The sequence below is a fragment of the Mytilus californianus genome, unplaced genomic scaffold (assembly GCF_021869535.1).
Source record: "Mytilus californianus isolate M0D057914Y unplaced genomic scaffold, xbMytCali1.0.p SCAF_8, whole genome shotgun sequence".
In the NCBI taxonomy this organism is placed as follows: domain Eukaryota; kingdom Metazoa; phylum Mollusca; class Bivalvia; order Mytilida; family Mytilidae; genus Mytilus; species Mytilus californianus.
The window spans coordinates 104,060,143-104,077,661 of NW_026262734.1; the positions used below are offsets into that span (position 1 = coordinate 104,060,143).

The 17,519-nt window shown below is 32.6% G+C and overlaps 1 protein-coding gene and 1 long non-coding RNA gene across 3 annotated transcripts; one reads left to right on the top strand and one right to left on the bottom strand.

Moving 5' to 3' along the window:
* The first annotated feature begins 5,281 nt into the window (after positions 1–5,281).
* Positions 5,282–6,578, top strand: LOC127712420 (uncharacterized). 2 transcript variants are annotated; one of them, XR_007987067.1, is made up of 2 exons: positions 5,282–5,398; positions 5,784–6,578. It is a non-coding gene; the product is annotated as an uncharacterized LOC127712420 (long non-coding RNA). The 2 variants fall into 2 exon arrangements; XR_007987066.1 differs by having other exon boundaries at positions 5,288–5,409.
* Positions 6,579–14,045: 7,467 nt separating this feature from the next.
* LOC127712946 (potassium voltage-gated channel subfamily C member 1-like) lies at positions 14,046–15,440 on the bottom strand. The gene is made up of 4 exons (XM_052219533.1): positions 15,322–15,440; positions 15,104–15,232; positions 14,509–14,747; positions 14,046–14,056 (listed from the first exon to the last, which is right to left on the bottom strand). Exons 1-4 carry the CDS (start codon positions 15,438–15,440, stop codon positions 14,046–14,048), a joined length of 498 nt encoding a protein of 165 aa, XP_052075493.1.
* Between the last annotated feature and the right edge of the window lie 2,079 nt (positions 15,441–17,519).

Sequence of the window (17,519 nt, forward strand, 5' to 3'; positions counted from 1 at the left end):
CATTCCAATGGAACTTGTATGTGCCCGCCCCCTCAGTAATGGTTCACTGACTTTGTAATTTTTGCTTAGTTTTAATATATTAGTTTGTGATTAGGTTAGGGAACCGTACGGCAAATCAATGATATTTTGTATATCCCTGGCTTTCAAATGTTTACGTTTTTTCGTTCTAGATTTGGGTTAATACTAAAAACAGCTTTGGACGATTGCTATATATTCATAAAGTGTAATGTTCATTTGTTGTTCATTTACATTTGCTCTTAATTATCATAGCTGAAAAATCTAAAACCATATTTTCCCAACCAAGTGGTCTAGTTTTTCATATATTAGTATCACTCAAACAATGTACATAGTCATATTATTATTTTTAATCACTTCGATGGACATTACGCAAGATATAGCGATTCAAGCGGTAACTTCGAAATTTTACTTTCAACACCGAAAAGAGAGGGCATTTTCTTTCCTTTCTTAAGCAAAGTTGTCTGTATATATACTAATTAGATATAAGAAGATGTGGTATGAGTGCCAATGAGACAACTCTCCATCCAAGTCAAAATTTATAAAAGTAAACCTTTATAGGTCAAAGTACGGTCTTCAACACGGAGCCTTGGCTCACACCGAACAGTAAGCTATAAAGGGCCCCAAAAATTACTAGTGTAAAACCATTCAAACGGGAAAACCAACGGTCTAATCTATATAAAAAACGAGAAACGAAAAACACTTATGAACCACATCAACGAACGACAACTACTGAACATCATATTCCTGACTTAGGATAGGTGCAAACAAATGCAGCGGGTTTAAACGTTTTAATGGTACCAAACCTTCATCCTTTTTCTGAAACAATAGTGTAAAATCACAACATATAAAAACACACTATAAAATATCAACTGAAATAGCTTAACTCAATCAAAGGACATATTAACACCAGTGAACATACACTGAACAAAAAAATTTGACCTATGATGCAATGTAAATACAAAATAAATGAACTAAGGGAAGAATAATAAAAGTAACATGTAATACCGGTATGAAATGTTAAACAATTTAAGAAAAACAATATGCTCAAACAAAAATATCAGCCATTTGCAATTAATTTAAACACAGGTAAATGAAATTAATTTTGTTGTTAGGTTAACGTGTACAGTTCTAATAGAGAAAGGAAATATTTTTACAAAATAAATAATTTTGATGTTCATAGTACGAAGTGAAAATTTATAGTAATACCAAACACTTATCAAAGCTGTCATGTCTAATTTGACTGTCCATGACGTAAAAATACTAAATCCCTGGGATGTGTTTTAGTTGCTTTTAGTTTCTGATGCATGATTTTTTATTCTTAATTGTGTTGGCTTTTAATTAGCTGTCAGTAACTGCGAGTACTCTCAAATCGTACTTTCTTGTTTATTTGAACTGTTGCTACTAATTGTAATGCTTTTTTGTTATTTAATGTTATTCCGGGTATAACCAGATATAACCCGGAATAACATTAAATAACAAAAAAGCATTACAATTAGTAGCAACAGTTCAAATAAACAAGAAAGTACGATTTGAGAGTACTCGCAGTTACTGGCAGCTATTTAAAAGCCAACACAATTAATAATAAAAAAATCATGCATCAAAAACTAAAATCAACTAAAACACATCCCAGGGATTTAGTATTTTTACGTCATGGACAGTCAAATTAGACATGACTTGTGCAATGACAAAAATAAATGTATCGACAGACAGTAGGATAGTTAGGAGTTTAACCGCTTTATAGATCAAAATGAACGTGGGTGTGTCTTTATACATCCCGTTTGAAAAGAATACAAATTTAGTTATGTTTTAATTTGCTGATGACAAAATCGATATTAGTGCCAATATAAATACATATTTAGATAAAATGACAAGGAAATGGAATGCAAAATCCATGCAATGTTCCCTTTTTACTTCTGGGAAAAGGAAAGAAGACCTAAAACTAAATGTTTATTTAAACGAAGGAATTGGCGGACGGTTGCAAGTAAATCGTGCCCTACTTAAAAAAAAACAAACATTATAAAATTACCAACACGTCATGATGTGTAATGAATGCTCAGAAAATTAACATAGATACGGGTTGTGTGAACAAATGAAAGTATTCATCAAGTGTGTTTATCGACCTTGTTTGATATCGAGATGCACATCTTTAAACACAGGCTTTTCAAGTTCTGCAAATATAAAAAGTATTACAACAGAATATCTAGTTGCAATTGAACATTTGATGCAATAAAGTAGAATAGAGTATAGAATAGAAATGACTTTTTCCAATTAGATCACAAGAGACGTAACGTTTCTTAGCGTAAATAGGATACGATTATATAGTACTTTATTCATTGAATAGTTTTGTTGTTATCTTCATTCTATAATTTGCATATAACATGACAGTTAAAATATTTTGACACCTGAATAGTTTGCGAAATGTGCAAGTGTTTTTTATTCTATTGGCCTATAATCTTAAAATGAGGTTGAATCTGACTTCTTATTCTTAAAGCGTCTAAGGAAAACAAATGTATAATTGTAGGGATATAAAATTGTTTTAAAATTTGATAAAAACGTTGCCATCAGAAATAAGAAAGCCGTTCTACTTTTATTTCGAAAAGGTATTAATAACGTATCGAAGAGACAAAGTTCAAAACGTAAGAAAATAGTTGAGTGGTCAAAGATATTTTGTGTTTTATTTTATATTCATAAACGAAGTACTACTGTGCTACCAAACAGTACAACAAATATATAACAGTTTCATAAGGTTCAAGACCTACTATAAAAGAAGCAATATGTTATGTACATGAAATCTGTCAGTTTATTTCCTAAAACATGTAAAAGCGCGAAGCAATTTGACATAGCCGTTGTTGCGTATTTTTTGTGTGACATGAAAATCGTACAATTCCGGTTTATAGACTTATTTATGCAATTTTGCTAGCTTTATTTATCCAAACAAAATATCGAATCGTGTTATAATCTACAATAAACACAGAATCACGTCTGTATTAAAATGCAATATTTAAATGTATGTTATTGAAGAAGGTGTAATTTGGCATACCTTACATCCTTAAAAATGAAAGTATGTGTTCCTCATGTATTGATCATTTATAATACACATGCTTTATGATTTGATACTATGAAACAAATGAGAGTTTGAATAAGATTTACTGATCATTTTTAATTGTACCTTTAGTAAAACGTAGTGTGATTTAAACTTTAAAATGCCATCAGGTTCCTTTTATGAAAGTGTTTCACATAAATTCTGTTTAAATATTTATAAGATTTTATACTATACCCAGTTTCAACATTATTATACAGTGACATACCACACTTTGTTGATAGTTGTTTATATGTTATGGTAAAGCGTGGTTGACAATTTAATTAATTTGGTTGATATGCTTATATTCTGATGATTGATTGATATATGTTTAGTTTACGCCGCCTCAACACAAAAAGTCGAAATAATCTTATGAGTATATTGCATGAAATTGATGCTAGAAATTGGCAATGCAAAGATAAGTTCATTTCAACGTATTTAAGTCTGAAGTAAAATTAAAATGTAGTATACTACTGTTCCTGTAATTTACGTACGTAATTTTGAGCCCATCTGGCCTCGCTTGCTCTAATTTGATTTTGCGCGATCCCGTCTTTTTAATTACCGAAGACACAAATGAATATTTTACATGTATCTGCAACCAGTAACACTATTTGCCAATTTTGGTCTGCACAGCTCGTAAATTATCAAGTCGTGTTCTGTCTTTAAGTTTATTTTTTTATTCATTCAATGTGGTAAATTCAGAACTATTCAGACAATCGCTTCTATTCAGATTGTGCTCTGACTGTTCAGCAGCTGGTATTAAACTGTAAACAACAATATGTTGTCTAAAATGCTACAGAATTAACTGCACACATATATGTCACAACAATACATGCAATACGTAATTAACAACTTCAATATAAATGGAAATTAACTCATTAAAAAAACTTTTCAGACAATTCGCTTCTATTCAGATTGTGCTCTGACTGTTCAGCAGCTGTTATTAAACTGTATACAACAACATGTTGTCTTAAATGCTACTGAATTAACTGCACAAATGTATGTCTCAACAGTACGGAATTAACAACTTTAATATATATGCAAATTTACTTAAACTCTTAACAAGACTTACCTTGTCAGTTTTAGACTAATCTCATTATGTTAAGGTCGACATTTGCCGTTTAAAACTGAAATTTATTTACCAGTGTGAATGGTTACATTTAAATGAGATAAAAATCTGACAAAGTCCAAAGTAACTACAGGTCACCGTACGTACTACACCTATAGCGAAAGCCATACCGAAAAGTGTGTTATAACATAACCAAACAAAGTTTGCAGCATTTATGACACAGCCACGTTACACATGATATAAATATCATATATGCAAGAGTCGGGGTGAAAATTTATACTTTATTGGATTATTCCATGCCTTTTTTTAACCTTAAGATAACTATGATTTTGATGGATGATGGATAGCTATTGACGCATATTCAGGACAAGACCATCACACGATAATGTGATAGGAATATAAATTATGCTTTGTACTATACCGACAGGCTCAGCCGGCTTTTCAACGTGCTAGTGCGCAAGGGGACAGTCTAAATGATACCCTCACACATTATTCTGACTTAGAGCCGACAGGTTTTGGCTCTTAATCCTGAATGCCAAGTAATTAGCTAATAAGCAGTAAATATCAGTTTTCAAGTTCTTGGTTTGACCCAGACGGGTTTAAACTCATAACATCCACACTCGAGTCGAGGACAGTTTGCAATCACGAGACTACCGAAGTAGTTCTGACCACTAAATGTTACTAGTACCAAAAAATTAAACAGTAATTACAATAGTACACATTGAACTTTGTTTGATGAATGCTGTTCAAGAAATATTGTAATTAAAAAGGATCAAAGTTAGAATTGAACAATGCCAATGATAATGGAAAAAATATCATTACTAACATGGAAAACGATGTATTCTTTTTTAATGCAATAAAACAGTGCACATACCGTCACAAATTAAACCACATCACGTTTATTGCATAATCAATAACATTCTTTTACATTATTAACACATATACACATCACTTATTATTCAGGGATCAACAGTCAACAACTCGTGATGTTATTTTCCATCGGTACTATCAATCTCTTCATTGATTTATAGAACCGAAACTCGATTAAATATCTTCCTCTCTATACGTGTATATCTATTTTTGAATTAATTTTACACTTCCCGCCTAATACTAAAGTCATTTCGATTCGGAAGTGGGACAATACATAAAATTCGTTTCCGTATCATAAGAATTTATAAATAACAATACATATAATAGATTTCCTAAACTGCTCACGCTGTGTGAACGAAGACGTAAGTATATGGTAACTATGAATTAATATTATTTCGTTTTCTAATCAAAATAGTAAATACTCATTATTTTTAATACGATGACATTTTTTTTACAATTTAAATACACCAGTCTGGCTATATTAATAAATTTGTTATAAAAAGTTATTAGCAGGCTCGGAAAACATAGATCTCAGTTAGATAAATTTTATTGTGATTGTTTTTGTGTTTTCAACTTTGCCTTCCGTCCAAAAACGTATGATGTAAATTTATGAAAAAATTAAAGAATTATCAATTTATATTAGATACACATTCCAAATAAATTGTTTACAAATGCATGATATGAATAATGGTACTTAAATGCAACAGGAAGAAAATGATAAATGAAATTGTGAATGCATTTTTTCAGTTACTCAACAAAGTTTACAACACTATGTAAGGAAGTTCCAATAGACCAACTACAGTTCAAGACATGGAAGGATGCCAGTCTGTAGTCGTAGAAAATAGTACAGAGCACGTCTTTTGTTCGTTACATAGCAAAGAAACAACATTTCTATGCACAGGGTGTAGGCAATTCATTTGTGATCAATGCGTGGAATCAGTACATGCAAGGCATGCATTAAAATCCATCCCAAGAACAAACGTTATACTAAGCAATGAAATACTTGAACAACATATTCAAATATATAAAGAAGTATGGAAGGGTGAATTGGATGAACAGTTGAACGCGATGGATCGTCATGCAGCAAAACTTGTAGAGATTATAAATAAAGTAAGAGATTCCTACAAGGAGGAAATCCTCCAAAAAAATACACAGAACAAGTCAATTCTTAAGGAGATCGAAGAAGAGTCTGACAACAATAATCCACATACATTATCGTTGATACAAACAACTTTTACACCTTCAAAAATAGATTTTCTACGAATAAAGCGACAATTTGGAGAACTAAGTGCAGTTGAAAAAAATGTTAGTCTTCAGCTAGGATTATTAAATGGCTGGCCCCGTTTACATACAGTTAAAAATCTGGCAACAGAAAACTTTCAAGGTTTTGTCTATCGGGGTATGTCATCTGATATCGAGGACGAATATGATTATTGTGATGTATAACATAATATTTTGATTTGTTTGGAAACAAGTGAAGTCTAAATTTGATTTAGAAATTATCAAACGGAATATCGTTTCGAAATTATAATTTATTATTTGGCTGATTATTCTAAGCAAGCTTATTGAAATAGTGTCCGATACAATTGTATGAAGAATTAGAACACCAACGGTGGTACGTCTATCAAGCGTCCTTTTCTATACCTGTCCAAAATGAGGCGAAAGTTACAAAGGCCATTTAAAACCCATAAGTCGTGGGAAACTGACAACGCCATGACAAAAACGGAAGATGGCAAAAAGACAAACAAGTTCACAACACACTAGAAACATAAAGCTTGTATAACACAAACTCCGTCAAATATTTGAAGGATAAGCAGATTCTGCTCCACTAGTGATAGTCGTCAATAGTAAAATATAAAAAATACCAAACTTCAAGGAAAATTCAAAACGGAAAGTCCCCTATCAAATGGCAAAATCAAAAACTCAAACACATCAAATGAATGGAAAACAAATGTTATATTCCTGACTTGGTACAGGCATTTCCTTGTTTCAAATTAAGGTTGTCCACCTGTAAAACATGAACTCCGATGAAGTGAATTTTTAACTAAATATTCCAAATTAGGGGTTTGACCCTCATTTCGTAATGGAAATGTAATAGCGCGAGCTAGGCATTGTCCTATGAAAATATATTATGGATGTTTAGTTTACCAGGATTTTCGAAGGAAAAATCCGGTTTTAAAAACTGTGAAGTGTAGCGGGTGGTGGTCTGCGAGAGGCTGTGCAACAAATTATGAACTTTTCGACCAATATTTTTCAAATTTTGATATATTGATACCGATAATTTTGATTTTAGACCTCGGTTGTCTCTGATTTGTCAAGCCAACTATTTTATTTTACTTGTTGAAATATTTGGATTTCATTTTTGGGCAGTAATTTGCATTATTTCATAAAAAGTTTTAACTTAAAAGTCCAGGCTTGGAAACACAGACACTTACCGCATCACACTGAGTACCAGCGGCAAATCTTACGGCATGGTCTACACCATCCGAAGTGATATGCACTCCCTTCATATAAGAACATCTTAACCTCCCTTAGTGACAAACGACAAAATTTAACGTCGGTAGCACTAAACCAGCCTGAATGACACTCAACAAAAAAGTTCGACAAATGTGTATCCCCTTTGAGTCTAGACGCATAGCTTAACACAGACGATCGAAGGTCTCACATCCACATTATTAAAAAAACCCTAATAAACGGAAATGACCCTCACAACCCTCAACCCAAAAAAAAAAAAAGAAAAAGAAAGAATAGAAAGAAAGAAGAACAACAAAAACCCTCCAAAAATATATGTCCTTAGGACAATATTAATCCCCACTTGAATTGTATCATTTCAAGCGCGAAATGTGGTTAAAATTATTTTTGGATTGTACCGTTCACATCATAGAGAAGACGTGTACTGAGTGTTAAGTTGATTTGATCACATGTTCATGGTAGACTATCTTTATCTAAAGCTTAATTATGATACGGTACGGGAAACCGGAAGGACAAATGCAAGCATGGATTCACAGATTTAAGTAAGAGTTGAAAGCAAGTTTGTCATTTCAAACTCAATATGATAATTGAAATGAAATCGTTTGTTGATAAAATATGTTTATAAAAGACCATTTACAAAAAGATATATATTTGTACAGAATACACACTAAATCAACGAAAACAAAGTATTTTGATTGTCTTGCGAATAACTTATTGCACTCTCTTCCCAAACAATGGATAACATTTCGTTATCTAATTTTCTCTTCCGAAAATACAAAAGTGAAAGGTCGCCAACTGCGTTGTAGTATACTAGTAGATAGTTAACCATTAAATAGTTGTCTCCGTTAAGAAATAAACCTGACATGTTATTTTGATAAATCAAGTTCCAGTTTCCGTTAATGTTTGTTATGCTCAATTCTTAGTTGTCTTTTAGTGTTTTGTGGACTGTTGTATTTCAATTGTCCTTTTCATTTGATCATGATGATTTCCTTTTTTCTTCGACACATGGTTATGATGACTCATTTCGTAAGACGAACGCAGTAGAATAATTCTATAGATTATCAATGGTTCTTCAAACGAGAGGGAGTTTCTCGGCTACACTCGTATTGAATGACAATATTAATGAGATGAGATATAGTCGAGAAACTTCTCCAAGTGTGGAGGACCATTGCTAATTTATTTGTCGCTTTTTCCTAGGATAGACCAATGACGTAGGGTAATGACGTCAGTTATTCTCTTTCTACTCGATTCAGAAAAGACCCATATCACTCGAGTAGCGTGATATGGGAAATTATCGTTCTAAAAAAAAACAAAGAAAAATTTGAAAAAATATCGATAAACTGACAAAACTTAGAATAAAAACAATAAATTCCTTTATACCGTTGAAAAAATCAACAGTCATAAGTAAAATAAATGATAGATATCATTAAATGAAAAGATCAAATCATATCTTTTACGAATAAACCAGTATTTTAAATACCGATAGCGTCGCCCTGTTGATATTTATACAATTTGGAACCAGCACATGGTGTATGCATGACATTTATTTTGAGTGCAATAAAAGCAAGGAAGTGCTATGATGTATACAACACATTTTTATCATACTTCATATTACTTCAGAATCACACAAAGAGTTGAAAATATGTTCCGCGTTTAGTTACATTTTTATTAAACGGAAATATTCCAACGCTTTTCCGAGTTGAACTTGAGATAACAATCATTTTTGTTTCATTTCCGTCGATCTATCAACAGAACGCAGATGATATGTTGACCCTGGTATATATTCTCGATCAGCTGTATTGGCTCTCGACTATTTTTCGTTGTTGATTTGTGAGATTAATTGGTATGTTTGTTTGCATTTTTTAGTCACTTGTGTTGTATGTCTGTGGTGTATGTTTCCACAGTTTTGGCTGCTGGATCTCAATTATGGTCACATTCACCTATTACGTCTGTTTTGTGTTGCACACAACTTGAACTATAAACAACTATCATATAAGTGTGTGTTTTGCTAGCTAGTTATAAGACCAGGTTTAACCCACCACTTTTTTCTGAAAATGCCTGTACCGAGTCAGGAATAAGGCAATTGTTTTTCACTTGTTCTGTTGATTAACAGCGTTTGAATTTGCCTTGGAATTCGGTATTTTTGTCATATTTTTTGTCTATACCAGGGCCAATACAGAAACCGCCAGTAATAACACTATGCATAGCTCTAATGCCTTGTCAGTGTTTGACTTTCAGCTTGTCAAATTCGCATTTTGTAGACGTAACATACCCTCTGACCAATTTTATGGCGTTTACATAATTATGTCAGTTAATACGTATTTGTGCATGGTTAATAAATACTGACCTGATTAGAAGGGGCATCCTCCTTAACTGACCTCATTAGAAGGAGCATGCACCTTAATTGACCTCATTAGAAGGGGCATGCTCCTTAACTGACCTCATTAGAAGGGGCATGCTCCTTAACTGACCTCATTAGAAGGGGCATGCTCCTTACACAAAAAAAAACTGCATCAAAAGAGTAACGAGGAAGAACAAATTAAACTGACACTACACAAGTTTTACTTTCACCACCACGTTTTGGTTGACCGATATGATGTGTATGATGTGTCTGTGTCTCTAACTCAGAAGCAGATTATTTAAGCGGTCTAAGATCTTTAGATGCCAGCATAGACATCTGTTCCATGATTTTGCCAATTCTCTGAATTTTACGTGTTAACTGATTGTGGATTTACATGGCTGGTGATGCATGCTTAGCAGAAGACGCTTACCCTGTCAAAAGACCCGGTCTCGCTCCTTTTGGTGTTCAAGTTTTTCGTTGTTACCTTGATTTGTCTTCTTAATCTATTCGTCAAATTTGAACATGGGTAGACTACTGCTGTCTTAATATTTATATCCTACTGTTAAGTAGGCTTGCTGATCATTTTGCAGTCTACAGCTTGGCTAAATCTATTATCAAAGTCTACAAATACGGCTAGCAATCGTCATTTCAGGTGCAAAAACTCATTTAAGAGGTCTACTGGTAATTTATTCCATGCTGACCATTTTTTCCCTCGATATATTTATAATTATCAAGATAATTGCCGAAGACTACACAAAATATGTAAAGTTCGTCATTTGAGGACAAGAATTCCTATATGGAGTCAACTGACGAATTCTGAAAGAATATGTTTCTGCAAATATATAGAAGTCAAGTGGACAATAAATGTTTACATTCCATAAAAACATCAAAGTATACGTAATCATTTTCGAAAATGAAATACGAGTAAAAGTGGTATGATTGCCTGTTAGACAATACACGACTAACATACGCGGATGTAAGCGACTCTCGGTTTACCTTTCGGCATTCAACAATGACCACAACCCATACCGTTTAATAAGCTGTAACATTTTTAGATATGACAAAATATGTCAGGAGTATGGATTTTGGTTATTCTTTTATGGTTCGTTCTTTTAATCATAAAGCTCTTTACTTGTTAAACTAGTTAAACATCTTTTTTGGCTTTCCTTTTTTTCTGGTATAAAATGTTCTTGATGAAGGTAAAGCTTCCGACGCATAACATCTGTAAATAGCTATTTTCGTTTTTTTAAGAGTACTGAAAACCAAACATTGATAAGCTGTGCTGCATTAGTCACAGGCCATTCACGCCTTGGGAAAATATAATTTCATTTTCATTGAAATTTTATAAACAGTAAATTTTCAGACATTGAAATTGAAAATTTTTTTTCCCGTGGCGTGAATGGCCTGTGACTAATACAGCACAGCTTATACAATGTTTGAAATTTAATCTACACATCATCAGATTACAAACCTAGAAAAATAAAGAAAAGCTTTTGTATATAGTGACCAATTTAAATAGACGACAATTGATGCGTTACAAAGCCTTTGACTTATTATTTCCTGGTATTGCATTGGATTTATTTCAACAAATTCGAAAATCTCCATCATCGTCAATTATTCTTACACAATGCACAAACATATCTTTTGTATGGTTTTATTGCATTGTGAGTTTGTTGATTTCAAAATGCCTTTTATTGTTGTGCATTTATATCAAACAGGTATAAATTACTTTTGTACAAACTTGTTTGACATTTAATACTCTTGATCATGCCAGAAAAATTGCAACAATATTTTCCTTGTTAGATAATAAAGATTATCGGCTGGTCATCAGTTTTGGAAAAATATTCCGTTTTTTTAGCTCACTTGGCCCTATGGGCCAAGTGAGCTTTTCTCATCACTTGGCGTCCGTCGTCCGTCGTCCGTAGTCGTCGCCCGTTGTCATCGTCGTCTGTTATTTTTTACAAAAATCTTCTCCTCTGAAACTACTGGTTCAGATGTAACCAAACTTGGCCACAAGCATCATTGGGTATCTAGTTTAAAAAATGTGTCCGATGACCCCGACTGCCGACCAAAACTGCCGACATGGCTAAAAAAAAATAGGGGTAAAATGCAAGTTTTGTCTATTATGTTGAAAACCGTTATAAGTAGAGAAAATCTGACTGGAGCAGAAATGTTCAGAATGTTAAGCTCTACCAATTGTCCATATACGTCAAAACTGTCAGATGACTTCTTGAAATTATTGCCCTTAATTGACAAATTTTACCATCTTTTCATTTTTGCCTATTATCTTGAAAACTATAATAGATAAAGAGAATCTTTAAATTGCAAAAATGATAAGCAAGACAAGTTCTACAAATAAGTTTAAAGGTCGAAATCGTCAGCCGACTCGAGCTCCTTATTAGAGTTATTGCCCTTTGATGGTGATTTTTACAATTGTTTTGCGTTTTTGGCTTATATCTTCAAAATTATGATAAATTTGAAACTTAAATAAGCACAAATGATCAGCAAGTAAAGATCTACTATTATGAAAATCTAGAGGAAATCGTCCGACGACTCCTTATTGGAATTATTGACCTTAAATGACGCCTGTCATGCTCTTATATAAAACCTGTTGCGACTTTGACGAGGAACTAAATTTCTAGAATTTCTACTTTTATATTTAAAATATCCACATAAAATGAAACTAGATACTCTAAAGAGCCGATGTCGCTCACCTTGGTCTTTGTGCATATTCAACAAAGGAACATTGTAGACGAGAATAGAATTCACATCAAAAATCTGTTTTGCTGATCTTGTATTGCTGATTATTTAATCTGTTTATTTTTTCTCTATCTTCTTTAGTTTTTGCTCAAAACACAAAAGAGGATAAAAAAAAATCCTCATTTAAGGGCAATCACTTCTATAAAGAGCGACAATCTACTACCTATATTGGTAAAATTTGACTTGTTAGTAGATCTTGCCTTGCTGATCATTTTTGTGTTTTAAAGTGTCTATTTATCTACTTAGGGTTTCATTATGATTATGTTAGTTACCATGATCTCCATATATAAACCATTTGAAATACTTTTTTGAGAATTTAATAATTCTTTTTATAATTTTATTTTGGTGTAAAAGCGTTGACCGAAGCACATTTTGTATGAAGCGCGGAAGCGGTTCATATTTAAAATGTGCCCACGATCAACTCTTTTGCACCCTATAAAATTATAAAGAGAAGTATTCAATTCTTATAATTTCATTTTGATGCAACTACCATGAAATTAACAGTTATATCAAGCTTTTTGTTTGTTTTTCAATACATTATTTTGCAATTGTAACGAGCAGCACGTGTAGTCATAGCGGTTGTATTTTATACAGAAGTAAAATATGAGATTGGAGTGCCACGCGATCGTTGTCAGCCAATCAACTTTTACGGATTCTTAAGAAACTGATAGGTAATGTAATTATTCGAGATTGATTATAATTTTGCACAACTTTCTTTTGACTGCCACGTTCAATCATTAATTTCATGTCAGTGTCCTTGGATTTTTCTTGATATATTATGCACTGTGATTGTACATATGTTTTAGTTGTTACCATTATGTATACATGGTCAGTCAGGCAGCTTATTGCGGTCCTTGCAAATGAATTGATTATTTGATGGTTGATTGACGTCAAATACAGCAAACTTTACATTGATATTCAAAACATTGTAAATACGAAAACATTTTAATAAGATATAAGCTGCCATGCTTTGTTTAAGACAGACACACTTGATTCCGGATCTCAATGTGCATTTTCACTACCAAGAAACAGTATTCTCACAGTCAACTAACTTTCAATCAAATATACATGAGACTTTTTTTCAATTATCATGTGAATAAATATCATGATGGTGATATGCATGAGGTTTTACTGTGTGTGTCGATTGAAATTCTGAAAAAAAGTTGAGAATACTTTACCTTTCTCCCTTCTCCTTCTGATACATAAAATGTGTATAAAGCATGTTCCACGATGATTTCCTATACAAGAAACTGCAGATCTTCATAACTTAATACGAAAATTTGCGCTCTAAGATTAAAACAATTTTCTCGATACAATTATTCAGTTCAAATCACATTGTAAATAATACGAAGTGATCAATGCTTGCAGATATCAAATGGGTTAAGGGGGTACAGAACACCTAAGGCAGTTAACTCTCTTAAAATTAATTGAGCGTTTTAATCGTATACTATAAATAAAGATAAATCAAGCTTCTCAATGATCAAACTTAGTGTTTGTCTAACTGCTATATATCCAATGAAATTATTCCTGTCAATTGTGTGGTTCAACTTTCTTGAAATTTTTATATTTTTATCAACAGGTCAAAGTAAATATTTTGTCAAAATTTCATGAAAATTAAACAAGCAAAATCTATTTTAGTCAAAGTGTCCTATTTTTCGTCAAAATTTTCACCTGTACAGGAAGAATCAATGTAGATCCACGATTTTTACACATCTATATCGAAAAGATTGTTATCATCATTATATTCCAGGTCTTTGGTATTTAGGTTAGTTCTGTTTTTCAGAATTTTACTTTGTTGCAAAGTCATGGTATTGCTTGGATGAACCTTACTCATCTTTTGAATGGTGTGTAGTTGTTTAAAATCCTCTCTGTTAGCACTTTTCTCATACAAGTCATTACGTTTTCCGGCAATTACAGCAATTGGCATAGCGAGAAGTAACAGACCGGAAACGGCACACAATGATGCAAAAATGCGTCCTAGAGCAGACTTAGGTACCTCATCACCATATCCAACTGTAGTCATAGTAACGACAGACCACCAAAGGCCAATAACCATATCCGAAGAGGTCGTTGGATCCCGCAATTCGGCGAAATATATGAGGTTTGCAAACAACAATACACAAATAAGAAATGTTATACTGTAAAATTAGAAATTATTGCGTGCATTTATTTTTGCGATTTTCGAAGATTGGACAATAATGCGAGATTAATTATTGCGAAATCGGAAAAATATGTGTGCATATATATGTATTAAATATGAGCATGCGAGTTTTTATTATTGCGATACTCAAACAGTTGCATTATTCGCATTAATAAAAACCTCGCAATAATTTCTGAATTTACATTACTCAGTTAACCCAGTTCTTTTATACTAGCTCTCACATACATCAATAAGATTCGAAGCGCACTGTACTGTTTCGTGATCCTAAAGAATCTAAGAAGTCGGAAAACAACGAGACAATAACACACAGAATAGAATATTAACAGGTCTAACTTTTCAAGTAATTTTTCGGTAAATAATTTATCAATAACGAAAATAGTCCACATAGCGATGAATAATACTTCATCAAGAACATTTAACCAGTCTTTGAAGAACTCTTTCGTTCTTGAACAGGGGACAAATCTTAAAATTTGTTCACAAGAAAAGAAAATCGTTATGAAGAGTTCCATATCCTTTAGCCATTGCATTGAGGCGGTTTTGTTGTTACAAACATGACTTCCTTTGGATTTCCTTTGTCTATCCATAGATTTAGTCTATTCAAATTTACCCAGTAAATCAATATATCTATATCTACAACTTTCTGTCGCACATCCGGGTGTGTAGCTATCATCGGTGTAATTGCAGACAACAGCACTATAAAAAGGTAGATGGGACTAAATATCTAAAAAATAAGTTATTATTTTACGGTTTGATTACACCTTCACTACGTGCTATGTTTTTATAAGGTTGAACATGTAGAATTATACACAATGTCCATGAAAATATAATAACTGCATTTCCAGATTTGTTAAACGTCTTTCATGTCATATAATTTCGAATTGGGCGATTTAAAGTTGAAGACATGTATCTCAATATTGAAAATTTGATGATATAATCCCAATCATGGGGACTTCTTTAGGTTTTTCATTGATGATATATATATTTTTTTCACTCTTGAAAGGACAATGGTACAGGGAAATACAAATACAGTTAACATATATCATAATATAAAATGTGAATACGCATGTAAGGCAGATATATAAAGTGGCTACCAAGGAGATTATATATTAATTATTCAGATAACTTGCTCAACTTGTTAAGTATACATGGACTGTAATTTTGCATTAGATCTTGAAATCTTTAGATATTGCTATATTTAAGGAACAGATTTTCAAGAATGATTCACTACTTTCGTCATGGGTAGAACATTTTGAAATGTATTAAAACTCATCGCCAATATCACAGGAATTAAGTTATCAAATATGGTTTTTCATCTTCAAAATCGTAGTACATTTTTGTAATTTAAAAATATATGACAGACCTAGAATAATCGTCTTTACATGCTTGCACATGTTTGTCTGTCCATTTATATTTATGCTTATGCACACTTTTTATGACGTCTTAAACTAAATCCGTTGGAAGTGTACTGATTAACACTTTAGTCTTGGAGAACATTATTTACTTTTTTGTTATATGTTGCACTTTGTACATATGTTTCATAAACCAAGCCTGTTTTGGTGAGATATATAATATTCATAGATATTTTGTTTTGTTTACCTACTAGTTCCCAGATATGATCTCTATGTTTCATCTCATAGAGACATAACTTGGGAAATTTACCACTATACATTCAAATGGATAGCGGCCTAATTGAATTCTGACTAAGACTTAAAGTGAAAGGAGGGATAGTACAGAATTTTTGTATAAGTTTAAACTCCTAGAAGTTCGAGGCATATAAATGTTAAAAATATGCCGCACAGCCCTATCTTTTGACCTTTAAAAAAAATAGTAGTGCATATGAACTTTCCATTCTAGGATATGATTTAATACGAAACTTCATAGTAAAAATTGCACAGTTTTAGCCCGTAAAGGAGTTACTATGGAAAATTGCATTGTCTATATTTACAGAAGTGCAACCTATAATTGACTTTGATTTATCTTCCAGTAACTGCGAATACTACTGTTTCGATGCTTTGTGTCTACTCTTTTTATGTCAGTTGTTTTGTGCCTCTTATCAATTTTTGTAATATTTGTTTTACGTAAATTGATTTGTTATAAATTAGGCCGTTTGTTTTCTTGTTTGGATAGTTTCACATTTCCTCATGTCGGGGGCTTTATGGTCGACTATGCGGCATGGGTTTTTCTCATTATCGAAGGGCGTACGGTTGCCTATAATTGCTTACATCCACTTCATTTGAACCCTAATACCAAATTCTAATCTTTTTCGAATTTAATATATGTTGAGTAACAACATTCGGATATGTTTGTAAAGGGAATTCTAAAAAAATTCAAGTTTCTGTTTCCAATTCCAACCACAAATATGGGTAGGAAAGTGAATGACTCTATTTCTGTAAAAATCTAGAATCGTGTTGAACAAGTCTGGATTTCTGTCAAAGAAAAACTGTTTTTTATCATTATTGTAATATTCTGATGTCGTTGTTAGTATTCCTAATAACGTTTCGCCATGTCTCTGTAATGTTGACCATTTTGTAACAAAGAGAGTACCTCCAACGTTTATATGAATTTCATCATGCCCATCTAATGTAATTATTCTTCAAATGAATGCTGCTTGCCCATCCGATGTAATTATTCTTCAAATGAATGCTGCTTGCCCATCCGATGTAATTATTCTTCAACTGAATGCTGCTTGCTCATCCGATGTTATTATTCTTCAACTGAATGCTGCTTGCTCATCCGATGTAATTATTCT